The sequence below is a fragment of the Pygoscelis adeliae genome, unplaced genomic scaffold, assembly GCF_000699105.1.
Source record: "Pygoscelis adeliae isolate BGI_AS28 unplaced genomic scaffold, ASM69910v1 Scaffold42, whole genome shotgun sequence".
In the NCBI taxonomy this organism is placed as follows: Eukaryota; Metazoa; Chordata; class Aves; order Sphenisciformes; family Spheniscidae; genus Pygoscelis; species Pygoscelis adeliae.
The window spans coordinates 6,798,180-6,815,790 of NW_008824283.1; the positions used below are offsets into that span (position 1 = coordinate 6,798,180).

General features: G+C 39.9%; 1 protein-coding gene across 1 annotated transcript in view; it reads right to left on the reverse strand.

Annotated features, from left to right (window-relative positions):
- Nucleotides 1-17,611, reverse strand: part of SLIT3 (slit homolog 3 (Drosophila)) — a 260,861-nt gene that overhangs the window by 38,438 nt on the left and 204,812 nt on the right. Inside the window, exons 25-26 of the mRNA XM_009318576.1 lie at nucleotides 13,172-13,311; nucleotides 67-160 (exon numbers count right to left, since the gene is read on the reverse strand). Coding sequence (XP_009316851.1) covers nucleotides 67-160; nucleotides 13,172-13,311 — 234 coding nt within the window. The remainder of the gene's footprint in view (nucleotides 1-66; nucleotides 161-13,171; nucleotides 13,312-17,611) is intronic.

The window sequence follows — 17,611 nt, forward strand, 5'->3', positions numbered from 1 at the left end:
AAACTCATTGCCAGTTCAACTCTTGTCAAGCCCAGTATGTGGAGACCAATGTACACACATGCTTACCTGGTTCCTTTGTCAAGGGGAAGACATTTGGACTCATGCTGGCATGGATTTAGATCAGGAACACAGTGGTTAATCACCTCATCACACAGTTCACCTAAGGCAAAAGAAAAGCAATAAAACTGTAACACAACTTGGACAACCCTGAAGTGCCTTCAACCATGATGTTCAGGGATGGCGAATCTCCCCAAATGGAGACAGCTCAAAAAGCAGGAAGTGACAATATTGCTTGTGAGGGCACGTGAGACTTCATTAAATTGGGCTGCCTTGACCTATAGTGACTGTACTGTTTCTATCACATGAATTTGAAAGGCTGGTATAAAAAGTACTGACATATAAACTCCACTTGGAGACAGACTAAGGATCAAATGGGCAGTTCCTGACCCAGAACCTCTTATATCAAAGCAAGAAAGTGACACAAAAGCGAAGCAGCTCATTAGACCGTAACATTTTCACACTGAAACATATTTTAGCCGCAGTTAATACTCTGCCAAAGAAGCTGATTGGACATCATTCTGGAAAAGAACAACAACCCACAAACCCTCCCCCCAAAACCTCTGCGACTCTCAATAATAGGAACCAGCTTTAGGACTGCATGCAATTATAAAACATTCACTATTTATAAGAGAAGTACTAGCTCTATTATGCTCACAGGCGATGATATCTTTTCAGAAAAAAACCCATCACGTGTAAGCTCAGCTCAGCTGTTTCTAGGTATGGCATGTTACATGCCATGCACCTCCTTGGATTTGTATAAATTTTAATAATTAATAGTTCTAGAATGTTTAAAACTGGATAGTTTATTTAAATACCACCCTTCTCTGAGTCCTAAATTATTAGGTCACACTTCAGTACCCCAGGATTTGAGATCCAGCCAAAGACCACAGAAATCTTTGCCTTCCCAAGAAACCAACAGAAACCTACCCCACACCTCCCAAAGCCTTGCAGGAAAAGCAAAGGTCAGGTACTCTCAACACGGAAACCCCCAAAAGCTACAGTCCCAAAGTCCCCTATGCAGCTATATCAGAAGACCACATCTGCAGGGTTTCAAGGTTATGCATATTTTGTGTGCCTATACTTGATACATACCATCACATGAGCAACAAGCCATGCGGATAGCGTGGGAAAAAGGATAATGTGGGAGGCACTGGTGGGCTGGCAATGTTTTAGCAGTGTTTTCATGAAGCTGCAGCTCCACCTGTCCTGGGAGAAACTCCATTTTCAAAAATCCTTACATTTCTAACTCTAGTGGCTACAGCGAAACCCTTGAAAACACAAGCCAAGCAAACCACAAAGATCAAAATTCAGTTAGAAAATGCAAATCAGAACCGTCTGTCTTTTATCAGTCTTGTGATCTGGCAGCGATGACCGAGAAAATAATTTTGAGGATGACTCTGGTGGTGACAGGTATGGTTTAAGTTGTTAACACCCCCAGCTCACTCCTTCAGGTGATTTCTCCTACCTCTCCAGCTTCCTTACAATACAAGCTACATAGCTCTTTATTTGACTCTTCATATTAGAGTGGAAGTATAATACGTATTTGCAAAAATTACATTTTTTTTTGTTTTAAACATTGAACATCTAATATATCTGCTTTTGAGAGTATGTATTCATGTGTCATACGTGCCATCTCGTGACTTTTAGTGGGCTGGATTTGGCAATACCGGAGAAGTCTGGCATGGCAATCTGCAGTGGACAGTTTATTGTCCATAGCATCAGTTATAAGACAACCAATTCCATCTGGAGACGAGGAATCCCAGGAAGTCACCACTATTAAATACTACCAAGTCTTCTTACAGCCCTGGACAAATCTTGGGCAACTGTAATGAACGTATCCAGCTCAGGAAGGAGTACATGCCAATGAAACTGAATGCTGCAAAGCCATGGGAACCAGGGAAACAGATCATTCACTGGGCTTGAGGTTTGCCAACGTACTTTGTTACTCCTCAAAAGCAACCAGAGACATTCAAGTCTTACAAATATGAACACAGCTGTCATTGGGGACAGCTATTAACACATTTTTGAGGTGGCAGAAGTGGAGATAGGTCTGCTTACTAAGCAATCCCACCATCCCTCCCAAATACTAACAAGCAAAGCGACTCCCTCGGCCTTTGGGCAGACATGAACACGAGCAGGTCAGAACTTGCTACAATGCCTGGACAACTGCCAGTTTGTCATCTCGGTATTCCTCAGGTCCCTTGCGTGCTATGAATCTTATGTGAAAATAAACATGAAAAAAAAGTAACTGGCTGGTGACATTAAAAGAACTCAATGATCTAAAGCTGGAAACGTTTTTGGAAGACTGTTTAATAACTGGATACAGTGTGGATAGATGCCTTCAACTATCCTTTCACTAAAAATGGTCAATACATACTTTTGAAGTTTCTTTTTTTTTTTTTTGTTTTGAAGAAAAGGAAACAGGCTTTAAAAAAATAAGAACAGTTTCATAAACTCTCAAAGGAAATCATAATTCTTCTTAAAGTATTCTTCTCAACAGTCTTGACAAGTGCTTAGAGATCCAGTAAAAATCTCCCCAAATGTCAAATATTATGACTCACTGTGTCATTCTGAAGGCACCACTATCAAAATGTAGAAGAATTCTAGGCTAGGTACCAAACATAGCATCCAAAAAAATTTATCATTTTTCATGCAAAACTTGGAACATTTAAGGATCCTTCCTGTTATTTTTCCCATCTATCACTCATTAGGGAGCTCACTTGGGAATGCCTTGCAACTAGAGCAGCCTCATCTCAGGAAGAAAATTCTTCTTGATACATTATTTCAGGCTCCACCAATGTTCACTAGATGTTGCAGAAAGCATGCCAGGGAAATAAAACACTTTCTGAAATGCAAAACCCAAGGCACCAGCTACACAAAGACTTTCTCATATTTTATTCACTCAGAAAATATCTGGGCCAAAAAATCTGCCCTCAGACCTGAGAGTGCAACATTCATTGGCCGCTTTAATGTCAGTATCAGAGGAAAAATCTGATCCGCTTTTTTTTGGAGTGACACAGGGCTGCTTCTCTGTGCAGCAATTAAAGGTCTAGTCCAAATTTCTCATTGGATAGCTATGTGAACCTAAAAACAAACTGGACATTAATCTTAGGCCAACTTCTAGCAGCACTGATTCTCTTTGTGGAAGATACGTGATCATGCTAAAACAACAGAAAACTTCAGTGCAATGCTTTCCCAAATGTAGAAAATAACCCAACCTCCCCATTTTCCTCTCTCCTATGTATTCTCAGATCAGAGCTCCAATTTGGGTACACAAGGGTTTCTGAAGTGCTTATATAAAAGACAGGAAATCAACAACTGTATTTTTCTAATCGGTTAAGCGATTTTTTTTATCCCAAATAATGTTTTTCATTTCATCAAGGCACACTTACTCTCTTTCATCAAAGCCGAAGGGAATAGATCAACATGCAATGCACCCCAGTGAAGAACAGATTAAGACTATGTCAGATTTACAAGAGGAAAACCACTTATGCCATCAGATTTTACTTTTCATAGTAGCTGGAGGTATTAGGTCAATAATGTCCTGTGGTCTGTAGAACTGAGGTATGATACGAAGAGGGTACCTTTATAAAGATAGGCACATCCTCAGCTGTGTGGGCACTGCATTTCCAACTTCTTAAGGCCAGTGGTAATGTGCTGGTAACTAGTGCTTGTTTAGGAGAAGCAAGCATTAGACAGATGAAGGAAGCAGTCTGATCTGCCACAAAAAATGCAACTTTCAGATTAAAACCAAGTTGTACTGACAGGTGGAACACTAACAGGTGGATCTTCCATTGCTGCTGCCTCATGCATTTAAAAAAAAAAAAAAAAAAAAAGAGAACAATAAATCCCAAAACAATACAAAAGGTATTCTGCCCCTTTGAAACTACTTCCCTTGTCCCCTTCACCAGCATTGCTCATTGCTTTTCAAAAAAACATTTTTTGGTCTCATGCAACATTTTCCTGCTCTTAATTTTTCAGCAAAATCATGAATTTCATGGGGCTTTCCACATTCACTTTTCACAGGGCTCTGTTATGAAAGACTGCTTATGAAGAGCTGCCAAGAAACATGCTTAGGCTTTTCTGTAGCCTTCCACACGTCTCAGAACGAAGCCAAAACAACAATAGAGCAATAAAGATGACTTTTACACACAGTTTAATAATAATCTTTCTTTTTTTTCCGTTCTGTGCTGTCATGAGAGCTATATATTTCATGCCACATTAGACTTTTAAAACCAGGATCCAAGTTACACTAATTCTCCTTAATTGGTAAAAGAGAGATTGGATGCAGTAATAGTATTTTACTTGCTTATCTGTGAGTAAAACTGCAGTTCTGAGAAGACAATCTAGACCACCAATTAGCAACCAATGAGGTTTTTTTGTTTCATATGTCAGCTGGGTGATACTTTGTTCTCTCGTTCAGAGTATTCATGAAATAATTGATAAAGCAACATAGAAAATATTCTCATCCTTAATGTGAGAGACGCTTTTGTAGGGCCTGGAAGACTAAAAGCAAAAATGCTGTCAAGAATTTCACAATATTACTCGAGAAAAGGAAAGTGCTTACAGTGAAGAAAGGATGAAGAAAGCCTGGCCTTTATCCACAGAGCAAGCTTTTACAGGCTGCACAGGGAGAAGATATATATTTGAGTGGTTAAACAGTATGTTGCAATTTTCTGAACTTTGCCAGGTAAGTCAGAATGGAACTCTTTACTGCTAATAAAAAATACTGTACTGTTTTTCTCATAAGAGATTACTCATTTTATATCTAATAACTTGTATCGGAAGAAACGGGGTTTGTATTTTGTTTTCCCCTTCTCTCTTTTGTTATTAAAAAGAAGTCAGTGCCAATTGGAAATTTCAGGAGAACACAGAACCTAAAAATGGTTGGGTGGAACAGACATAGGATGTTCCTCCAAGAAAATAATTCAGTTAGGAATGTTGTTGGAGTTTGATGAAAAAGATTTGAGGCTCATCTTAGAAAATAAAAAAATGAATTTTTTACTTCCAAACTCTTGCAACTTGCAATGAAGAACAGAGAAACTCTGTGAAAATCCTTCAGTAGCAAATGCACTCAGCTGCCATGTTACATACCAAAACATAAAAGAAATTACCTGAAATGCACTGTAGCAGAATTCTCTGTCTGGATTATTGATGAAATTGGCTCTTGCTTGATGAACACTGCCCACAATACTTAGTAGGCAAAGAACTAAAAGTTACTTTATGCTTTTATTCTGTGTTAATGCTTTAAAAACTCATATCTGAGTTTTCACATATTAGGTTTTGGCCTATTAAGTGGGAAACTGAAGTTAGACTCCAGATTGAGATTCCCAAAGTGGCTTGTTTTTCAGAATTAAGGAGCAATTATCTCTATCTTGAGGTTAAACAAAGGGATAACTGATTAAACAACAAGATCTGAGTAGAGAAATAATGATCCTTTCATTATTTCTGCATCTTGAACAAGGAATATGTTCCAGTTCTATGCACTGCCAAAGTACGAAAAATCATATTCAACATCACAAATGCCACAACAACACAGTATGTAGAACTAAACCAGACAAATTCCAGTGCTCTTACAAGGTGGTAACCTGCATATAGCATTATCCCGCAGAACCATGGTGCCTGGAATAGATCCTAATTTTGCTGGACCCCCTACATTTTTGAGCCATATTACTTCATATGGATGTTTTCCAATTACGTGATTTGTCTGGAATGTATTAGGGATCAGTTCAGTTATTCACACAATCTAGTGCATCCAGTCACATCCGAGATGCCATACATTTTCTGAGACATCCTTTCAGGGTTGGCAGATAGGACACCGGACACGCTGTAGACTCATGCCCGTCTGAATGGGGGGATGGGGAATGGGGGTTGCGGTCTGTTCATAACGCTTTGTCTCTGCCGCTCCTTCCTCCTCATGCTGTTCCTTTGCCCCAGCGTGGGCTCCCTCCCATGGGATACAGTCCTTCATGAACTTCTCCAACATGGGTCCTTCCCACAGGCTGCAGTTCTACAAGAACTGCTTCAGTGTGGGTCCTTTCCATGGGATGCAGTTCTTCAGGAACAGACTGAAGGGACACAGTCCCTGCTAGAAAACCTGCTCCTACATGGGCTCCTCCTTTCCATAGTCTTCAGCTCCTGCCGGGAGCCTGCTCCTTACGTGGGCTCTCCATGGTCTGCAGCTTCTTTCAGAGCATATCTACCTGCTCCAGCATGGTGTCCTCCACAGGCTGCAGTGTGGATATCTGCTCTGATGTGGTCCTTCATGGGCTGCAGGGGGACAACCTGCTTCACTGTGGTCTTCTCCATGGGCTGCAGGGAAATTTCTGCTCCAGCACCTGGAGTACCTCTTCCCCCTTCTTCACTGACCTTGGTGTTTGCATAGTTGCTTCTCTCACATTTTTTCATCACCATTTGGGCAGTGGCAGTCCTGACAGGGGAGCAGCTCCTGATCTCTTCTCACAGAAGCCACCCCTACAGCCCCCCTCCTCCCCTGCTACCAAAACCTTGCCACGTAAACCCAATATGGTCTTTGAACCAATAGAGGTCTCTGAAGAATATTTTATATGCAGAAAGATTTACTTTTTTCCTACTGGCAGTTCTAACACGGCCATCACTGTGGTGTTGGAGTGCTGGATACACTGACTGTCCACCGGTGGACTCTGCTCCTCCCAGCTTTATTAACTACGCAGTATGCACCACCTGCCAGTAAGCAGGTAAGCAATGGGCTTGTGGTTAACTTCTAATCCTCTGATGTGTTTCTTCACTGATTTGGTTTAATGAATCATGACTCCCATTTGAGAATGATATTCACTCCACCCATCCTTTAAGACAGTAGTAGCTGAGATTCCATTTTCTTAGAGATATACTGTGGTCCTGATGAACAAAGAGAAATTCTCCAGTATATCTGGTTCCCCAAACATGACACATTACATTTTACAAATGGGAATATGACCAGAGGAAATCCTGGAGCTCAGAGCTCCAACATGACATGACACCCATACTGAGCCTAAAGACAAGCTGCAGCACTGCCAGTTACTGTGCTATTTCCTTCTTCAGTCCCACTACAATGAGATAAGAGAGTCCAATCTGATGGCAATGACACGTGGTTCTCTCTTAATAAAACAGGGCTGGAAATGGGCTTAGGCTCTTGAACAAAGCTAAAAACTTCCAGCTCTTCCAGCACTTCTCATTCATAGTTATACAAGTGGGAAATGTGGGTGCCTTTTTATTTTTTGCACAGAAAGTAAGCACACTTCACATTTGCCAAGTAACTAAAACTGAAAAACTTCCATGTAAGGCAGAACTCCTTCAAATAAAAGGAAGAAAATACACCAAACTTTGACCGCAATTTTCTCTGTTTGTCTCGAGGAAATTATGGCTAAAGTTCCGAAATTTTAAAAGAGGCTGATAGTTAAGTACTTCTTTAAGCCTTCAGTGTTTATTAGGCAGTCCATATCCTTGTGGAACCACAAGGCTACCTAAAACCTTCCCGTTCCTGTATCAAACACGTAGTTAACAACTCACAAGGGGAAAAGAGCAACCTACAGTGCAATGATCCACTTCAGCTTCATTCAGCTGTCACTGGTGCCCATCTCAGGGATTGCTGCAAATCAGTCTCACAATGGTTAGTGATGGGAAATGGGCTGGAGAGCTCCAGCAAAGAGTGTCAGCCACAAGTCACCACAGAACTTCTTTCTTCCAGAGTTGTTTGGCTTGACTAAGTGCTTGGCTTTGGCCATGCAACATTACCACAGTCAGATACGCCAGAAAAAGGGACCATAATCACTAACAGTGAATAGAGTTCTGTCTAAAAGTAGCACAACTGCAAAAATCTCAGATACCATCTACCACAGGACACCACAGGGCCCCCTAAGGTAAAATAGATCTTAGCCTTCTCTTCCAAACACATAAAACCAGAAATAGTTTCTAGGGGTTTTTTTTGAGAAATTTTTTTTCTGTGCTACAAACTGCTTGCAGCTTTTTCCCAGGGAAACAAACCATTTTAAAATACTTGCTCCCCCCTCCCCACCATAGGATGCCATGTATTTTAGAAAAGACCTATTTTCAGTAGTAGAAGCCGCTAATTTTTTTTGTTTAGATTTCAGAACAAAGAGGTGTGACTGTTTGCTGAGGCTTTTTAGGATCCTTAGCAAAACCTGAAATATTTCCTGATTTTTTTTGTGTGTAAGCACTACACATTTCTGCTTCTGGCTAAAATCAAATAGATAGGAAGAAGGAAAAGTCATAGCAAACAAACAAAACTAAATAAACTAGCAAGTAAAGCATAAAACCATTCAAAGTACATGTTTGGTACAGCCCATTTACGTCTGTTTGGACACCTCTTCATGGGACAGCAGAGAGGATAGTGAGACTGAGGAGAGGATCTCTTTTTGGAGGTATGGAATTCTATATTTGGATCTAGAACTCTAAGCAAAACAGTGATGGCTCTCAAGAAGGTCTATGACAGTAGTGAATAGAAAAAAGGAACGGAAGGGAAAAATTGTATGAATTTTGTCCTACATTTCTAAACCACAAAGCTAGGGAGACGGTGGAACATTTATATCGATAGCTGGAGATAGGCCATATTAAACCAAAAAGACAAAAACTAGAAAAATACAAAAAGGAAAAGAACCAGGGTGACTGATCTAATTCATAGCTTCCTCTTTCGATGTTCCTATATAAGTTTCTTTTTGAAGAGGAGGAAAGCCTACAAAACTGCAAGGAGGAGCTGTAATCCATCAAGGGGTCTGACCAGGTTGTAAAGCAGCCCACAGACTGCTCAGGCTTTAGAGCTGGCTGAACTTTGGGTACACGATTATCCTGGAGGAAATACATGTTTATAATTTAGCTTCAGGATTAAAATAACCAGTTGGGGAGAGGAAAAATAAGACAGCAGCTGACAATAAAAGCCATCAGGACTCTGCTACACAGCACGAGTATTGGTTTGGTTATGTAAATACAAGCAACGTTGAAAATATTGACTTTAAGAATGGTGAGGAAATCTGGTGGTGCAGGTAAGGACTTGAATCTTTTTTATGGCGATCAGCTGTCTGCCTGCCCTCCCTCTCAGTTTTGTTGTCTTTAACTTATGTTTACCTATTTAATAGAATTTGTATTTGCACATTATTTTAAAGTTATTATATGGAAGGGAACTAGGAAGGAGGTTATTGTGTGAGTGTGGGTTGTTTTTGGTGTGGTTTTTGTTGTTTTTTTTTAAATGAAAGTGAAATGGGGCTGGAGTGTGGGAAATTCCTTCCCTCAGTAGTCACTTAACAAATTGGCCATTTTTCATCTACTTTGAGCGGGGGAAAAGACTGTCAAAGAATTTTAAGGCAAAACACTGCAAAAAGTTATTAATTGAAGAAAGATCTTTGGCCTTCATTATTCCAACCAATGAAAGCAAAATTTATGCATCATTATTTGGGATATTGTTTCCTAAAAAGGCTATAATAAGTAAAACTAGACAGGCAGAAGATAAAGCAGGAAAATAGTAAGGTACAGAAAAAAACAAACCCTGGATACTGCAACTCTGTCAATACTCAACATTTCCAACACATGCATTTTTAATTTGCATTTCATTTAGGAACATAAGATTTACTATCATGATTTAACCATTAGTCAACTAAACCAAGGGGGATCCTAAATATTTCTTACAAAACAACACACACACACGCTCTTGGATCTTCTTCCTCCCTGTATTCAGACTACTCTTTGTATTACAACATACATTTATTTCATACATGCAGTGTTTACTGTGACAGCATTGCAGTCTTACCAGTATTATGGCATCCAAGACCGCAAGAGTGTTGAGGGATTCAGACTACCTACTTCGCAGTACTACCAGAGCCTGCCCACCTCTACAGTCGAGAAGAGAAGGACTCTGCAATAGCTGAGCTGGGCATCTATAACCAACAGCTCGAATGTTACTCAAAACATCAGAGATTACCAGTACTGAAACATATAGTCTGATCTCCAGTGTAACATAGACCACTCTTGTATTAACTTGTGTTTTAACTACAGCATCTGCTGAGAAATCCAGTTTGTATCTAGAACCAACAAGTCTTGATAAAAATGTATGGTCTGGATTTGTTCAGTCACAAAGGCCAGCCAATGAATCTTTTAAAGAAATTTCTATTCTCCATACAAGTGTTGGGGGGGGGGGAAGAAGCAAAATAAAAGCTTGCTCTGTCTGCCTACTTTTGTTAAGCCAAATAAGATTTTTCTTGAGATCTTCAAGACCTGTTCTCAATCCCCCAATGTTTTTTTATGTTTCACCTCTAATCCTCTTTCTCATCTCTCAACTTGCTCTTTGAATTCTGAACAACAGAACTAAGTATAATGTTTGGGCACAACACAGAGAGATATTACCTACATTTTCTGTCCTACTAGATACACCCTGCCTATGGATAACACTGCCCTTTTAGGCAAAGTACCACACTGAGAGCTCATTGTCCCCCAGACTACTTCACAGAAAAACTGCTTCCCTGGAAAGCACCCTCTGTCATCCATTCTTTGTTCATATAAATATAGATAAAATCCATACACTTGGCAACTCTGAAGCACACACAGTTTGCTAACACAATGTTTAGCACAGTCAGCACCTGACAGGGAGGCAGGTAGCTCAATACACAGTTCTGAGCACAGGAATAAGTATTCCTGGCTGCTCCAGCGACTCGCTTTCTCTCTGAAGTGTTAGCATTCACTATTCTTAGCATATTCAACACAATATTAAAGTCATCTGCACCTACTTTTTTTTTTTGTAATAGATACTGCCATAGTAGCTTCAGGTATTGCTTCAGTATAAAAAGGTTTATTTAAAGAGAATATACACAGAGATGCCCTGGATGTCACAGGAGACTTCAGTCAAACTCTTTGGTCAAAAGATCCCTCTCTTTTCAGGTCAGGCACACAAATCCTTTCAAAGTGTGATTTGCCTATGTTGCTTCCACGGCATTTCCTTAGCTGCTGTTCATTCAATCAAGCAACTTCAGATGATGTCCAATTTCTTGTGTTTGGATTCAACTCTTAGAGGACCTTCAATACCATGGCTCAGATTTGCTTGGCTTGTATGTAACTTTTGTTTGGCTGATGGCTTCAATTCTTCCAGCCATTTTATGCTGTTCCTTGCCTTTCTGCTCTGGGAGGGCCAGGTGTACCTCTGAGGGATATTTCAGCCCAGTCAGCTGCGCTGCAGTGAGTCCTTCCAGGTGACTGATCAGTTTTGATGAAATATCCCCCTCCAAAATGGGGGTAAAGCAGGTTAAGGCAATCCTTTTATCACAGTTCACTAAACTCTTCCTATTTTTAAGCAACATGAACTATTGTAACCCTTCAGATTTCTAATTTAAGCAACACCCCTATTTTTGCAGCCTTTTTCACTTATGATTCATGTTATATTTTCCAGAAGTATTTCCTGCTCTTCTTCAAAAATTCAGTTTGTTTCAACTGTAGTCAAAGCTATTGCCTGCATTGTGATATTCTGTGGTATATACAATTGTGTGTATCCTACATTGCAAGACTAGGGTCTAGTATTTGACCAACTCCTGCTAATAAGCATAAGCACAGCACAGACAATATTCAGGTAAAAAAAAAAAGCTGGAAGTTGATTAAAAATATTTCAAAACTGATTCTGAAATATCTTATCATATGAATTTTCTGGCCCCTATCCAGACTGCCATTTGAGAAGAAATCCCAATCTAGTCCTTTCCTAACTTTTTTGTCTGCAAAACCCAAGATAATCTGCAATATGCCTGTGAAAAGAAAAGCGCATTTGCATATATACTGGATTCAGTTCCTTACTAGATATGTCTTTTCTTGGCTGGGCAAATATATTTCCTCTTGTAAATGTAAAGACTCTGCCTCCTTGTATAGAGCTTTTTTTGAAACCACCCAAGAACAGCTCACATAAATAGCGCACTAGTAAGCACAATGGGCTAAACATCCTATAAGCAAAACTCTTTACTATGCTAAGCTGAAGTTTTTCAGTTTTTCGCAGAAAGATCATTTTAGAACTCCAATAAATGTACATTCAAGTCACAAGGCTTTTCTCAGCTAAAGATTTACATGGGCCTCCTTTGTATCAGCCACAAAAGTATTTTAAGAGTTTGGAAATTCTAGAAGCTTTCCTCCTGCCTTACTCAGCCACTCAAGCTTGATCCTCATTAAATCCCCTGACATGTAATATATTCCAGTGTACAAGAAGCCCTTCATTACTTCTCCATGCTTAGAAGGTAATAAACCCATTTCAAAGGATGGAAGCAGGAACTGTTGCAGGTGTTTCCTTGCCACTCCATGTTGAGCCAGGAAGGCTGTGCTAACGCAGTTTGAATGAGTCAAAGGTATGCTCCAGTAATGACTTGAGAAAAAGCATTTTTAGATTCCAGTTAGGAGTGTTTCTGCTCTTGCAGAAGGTTTAGGAAGGAATTTGTCTGAAATGCAGGATGGGCACTGTAGATACTAATTCCATTTCTAACTCAGTTACCAACTTCTGTCACCGTGGACTTAGCAGGTGACTGCACATCTGCTGAGCTGGGCTACCTGCCATGGGTGCACTCTGAAGACTACAGCTGAGCCTACAGATTCTTACACAGCCTTTGCTTCTCCACTTGTGAAATGGAGATAATGAATTTAAACAGCATATTGTAGGCTCATTTTATTTAATAAATGCAGACCTCTGAGATCTCAGGTGAAAGCTATGCCCCAAAAGTTATTTTCCTACCATAATTTAAACACAAACTATTTTTATTTTCCAAGATTCAGAACAGATGTGTATCAGACTCAGGTCAGTACTGGGAATATTTCTGAAATACATTTACAGAATGTGCGCACAGAAGTGCAAATTTCTCCGAAACCTTAAACTTCACTATTTTTTAATGTATTTTACAATGAAGCATCAGAAAAGTGGCCATGTTTGTGAGCACATGTATTGCAATATTGGTAGAACTAACACCTTTCCAGTAAGACATCCAGGCTGCTTTAAAATGGGACTAGATTCTTGGTTAATTAAACACTCATGGACAAAGTAAACATGCATTTGGACCCTTCCCTTCAGTGCCTGAAGGGACTCCTCATGGATTCCTGTTCTTCTTTGGTTGTGGCCCTTTCTTACCTGTGTAATTAGGAGGGCAGAGACAGACATAGTTGTTGATCCCATCCACACATGTAGAGTTATTCTCGCAGTCATTATCTTCGCAGTCATCCGGGTTTATTTCACACCTCTCCCCTTCATACCCAAGGACACAAGAACAGCTTTGGAGATAGAAAAAAATTAATAAAAGTTAGCATGGATCTGAAGGGGCTGCAGGTTTGAGGTATAAAACTGAAATGAAAACATATAAAAGTGAGTTGCTGGAGCCAAATTCACTGCTGTTGTGAAGTACAGAGCACTTTAACCCTGTGTGTTTGGTGAAGGATGCAGTCTGATGGTTCATGGGGTCATGTAATTATTTACATGAGACGTAAAAGCATCAGCAGGAGACAGCCTCTGTCGTGCTTCCCTTTGCTTTCTTTGTTGATAACCCTAGCCCTGAATTGAAGTAAGCAACTCCAGGGCAGGACAGTAAACACTCATCACAATATTCAAATCCTTGGCTTCTCTGTTAATGATTTTGTGAGTATGTGGATACTTGCCTACTGAGGACTGCACAATCATAGGGCGACTTGGCAGCTTTTAGATAGCTCGCTCTCTTTAAAGAACAACGGCTTGAATTGAGTTTACAGACATGAACATTTTCTTCTCATTACCACTTTGTCACTTGTCCAAACAAGAAATGTTTGGGAATGATTGCTTTTACAAGTGCAGTAAGGTTTCAGTACTTCTACAGCTCCTCCAACATCTATTTGTAGAAGAGCTGATGATGTCTAGATAATTCAGCTGGAATACAAACAAACAATGGCAGAGCTAGGAATGTTTCTGTGAGGATGTGGACACTATTGAAGAATAATTGCACTAAATATTTTATCTCACAAGACTGTGATGTATGGTCCCTAGACGGAGTGTAAGAAACTAAGTGGTTGAAGAATGATTTTTTTCAATCTCAGTTTCCTCTCTAGATCTAGAAGTCATGGTTGCTAAGAGAACCTTTATATTTTAAACTAGCTGTAAGTGATGAAGAGGTGGAGGCCACAGTTTCCTAAAAGAGAGTCTAAAAACATGTGTTAAGTGCTCCAGTCATTTCAGTGGCTTCTAAGAAGCCAGCAATGATATCTGAAGTGTCAGTATTGCTGTTCACTAGTCACAGAAAGCGTGTGTGTGGAAGGGCAGTTGTGTTGTTTCGAGTTCCAGTCCAAACTACACATTCACTCAGCTGTTCATTTCCTTTCCCATGCAAGTTCTGGTAGCAGAAAAAGAACTGAACAAACATAAAGCACTACTGATTGATGAGGATGAAAAACAGAAAGCACCAGAGCAGTCACACTAATTGCCACCCACTGCTTTCTGAAACCAGGAGAATTTCCAATGCAGAGATAGCTGCAGGGTACTTTTTTTGAGCTCAGAGGGACAATGTGGGCATAGGGTGGTTATCCTGCTTTATGCAGGTGTCATGGGGTTGAGGTGTGGAATGCCCTGGAGAAACAGGAGATCTTCAGAACCTATGAAGAAAACTGCAGCACTTTTGGGCTGGTTGCTCTCAGCATGGCATTTGCTTCTCTTCCTCCTGTGTGCCACAGACTGAGCAGAGTGCGGGGACTCCCACAGTAAGATCTTCTACATGGGTACAGAACAGGCATATAGGTCACATGCTAACAGTCATCTTCATTCAGTTCTGCAGGGACCATTCACAAGTCATGAGAGTTAGAAAACCTTCATCGTGAACAACCAAAACCAAACTGCTCAAATAAATCCAATTTAGGACACAATAAATCAGTAAGAAATATTATCTTTTCCTGTCTCAAGCCATTATCGCTAATAAAATATGTCCTCTTGCTGACCCTGCGATGATCCAGAGGATCACAGGAGGCAGATAAGAAAGAAGAGCTGGCACACCATCTTTTGTGGCAATGCAAATGTCGGGGAGGGGGTTAAATACATCTAATTAAATACAGTGGCACATTCATCATGTCTCCCTTTTCGATTACAAAACCCCATTTTCAGGGGTTTATAACTCAGACATAAAAATATGCTCCAGGCTGCAACTTGGCATCCAAAGTCTCAGTTTGGGAGCACAAATTTTTCTCTCCATTTAAAGAAAAGCAACAAGAGTGGCTTTGTGCTGGTTATTTTTATGTGAATGTAACACCATTTTCCTTCCACAAAAGGATTGGGACAGCTTGGATGTATGCAATTAAAAATGACATTATTAAATACTATCACAGTAATGGTTCAAATCAGTAAAGTTACCATTAGTAACAATACATATGGGATTGTTAACATACAATTGCTCAGTATTAGGATGCATTCCATACTGAAGGAAATGTCAGCATAATTGATGACATTTGGCTACTGGTCCCTATGTTTTATAGGGAGTCTTTACATTATTGCTTACGTATGATTCTTTATTTTGATTTGCATTCAAATGTGCCAAATACGAGGACTGAAATTAAAAGATAAAACATACAATTTGGGACCCGGATTGAACCATATGTTGAAAGAGTTGCAGTTTGGGACTGTTTGTATGTATTTTCCCAGAAAAAGCTTAGAAGAAAAATGAAGTTTGCAGAGTGACTGGAAGGTCATCAAACTTGGGTTCCAGCTGACCGAGAGAGAAAATTAATTCCAGAGACAACGATGAAAACTTTGTACTGACTAAATAGTGAAGCAGTGTGAGACAGCATTTCATCTGGACCTCAGAAACAATGGAGCCATGCAGGAAAGAGCTATTTTCTAAGATGCTGTGATCGAATAAAGGTCCAAATTCCCTATTCCTCCATTTTAGGGATTTTCTGTTAGCGTTGTGTTTTCCTAAAAATAAAGAACTAAATAAGACCCCATTATCCTCATGAAGGCGCAAGGGAACACATAACTTAATGACTTAAACTTTTGGAGCTGAAGTATACTGACAATTGTGTAAGCTTACTATGTTAAAAATTATTTTTTTTCATAAACTAATGAAACAGTTTAGCATCTGTTTATTAAAATAGGCATACATACAGCGTATCACATTTTAAAAAATCAACTTTTAAATAGCAATAGTAAATTCTTTCAGGAATATTACAGTTTCTTGGTAAAGGAGCTTTTTACATCTACATCCCAATAGAGTAGCCTGTAAGTCTGGAAATGCAACGTTTTTCCTTGAACTAGGCAGAATTAACACCAGTGAGTTAATCAGTTCCAGGATTTTACATTTATGAGGGAGCTTAAAGTTTGTGGAAAATGCTAAAGAAAACGATCTGGAAAATGTGTGTGTGTGTGTGTGTGTTTATATGGGGAAAAGTTAAAATGATCCAGAGACTTTGTTTCCCAACACCGTAGGTTATCAAAGATCAGCTGGTTGCCTGTGACTAACTGAAGCACAGCTGACAGCTCTGCCTCCTTTGTCAGTCTCACTTACAGGCATGCTAAATGACCAGGACATGTCTGATTGACCATCTTACATTATCAGTCTCAATAAGCACCTTTTTTGGCAACCTTTTGTCAAAGATGACATAGAGTAGATTAGATTAGATTATAATAAGTAATTCAAAGGGAGGAAGAACTTCATGTTTCTAATCCCCTGAGGCACACAATGTCACTTAACTATTCTTTAATACAGAAGAGGTCCCTACCTGCAAAAAGAGAATGTGAAAATTACTCAGAATTGAAAAAGTGCAAGAATAAAAGATGCCAAGAAGGACTGAAGAACTCCAGCTGAACCTTTGCCCTTCGGCTGCCCCACGAGGACCTGCTATTACAACAAATCTGAGCGGCTCAATCGCCTGCTGCTGCGAGCCCTTGTGGGTACCAGGCACAGCGGGTGAGTCAGGCTGGAATCTCAGTCATAACTATGAATTTCCTGTCTTTGCCTGGGGAACATCACCACCTTAGCATTATTTAAAAGGTAATTTTCTTGTCTAAGGCTACAGAAACTTGAGAGTTAAACTGCTTGGCATTTCACAGGGAGAGAGCTTTGGCTTAAGTTTCCTTTTTACAAGAGTAAAGATTTGACAAGTTTGGCAGCAGAGCTTGTGTATGAATATATTTCCCTAGGGAAGAGAATATACAGAAGATATAATTTCTTTTACAGGCCACACAACAGAAAAATCCAAGGAGGCCTCTCATGAAAATGTTTTTGACATCCACTTCCTCACAGCATATAATCTAAGGCAACGTTTTCCCATCTTGATGAACACAATTTATATGCATCTAACTCTGACTGCTGCCATCCACTGGAGAGGAGATTTCCCACCAAAAAACCACCAAACCAACCAAATTCAATCTCAAAATGTTTCTTTACCTTCCCCTTCACTGACTGTTCCATCCCACACCACATTTCTCTAAGACATAGAATCATAGAATCATAGAATCATTAAGGTTGGAAGAGACCTCCAAGATCATCGAGTCCAACCATCAACCCAACACCACCATGCCCACTAAACCATGTCCCTAAGTGCCTCATCTACACGTCTTTTA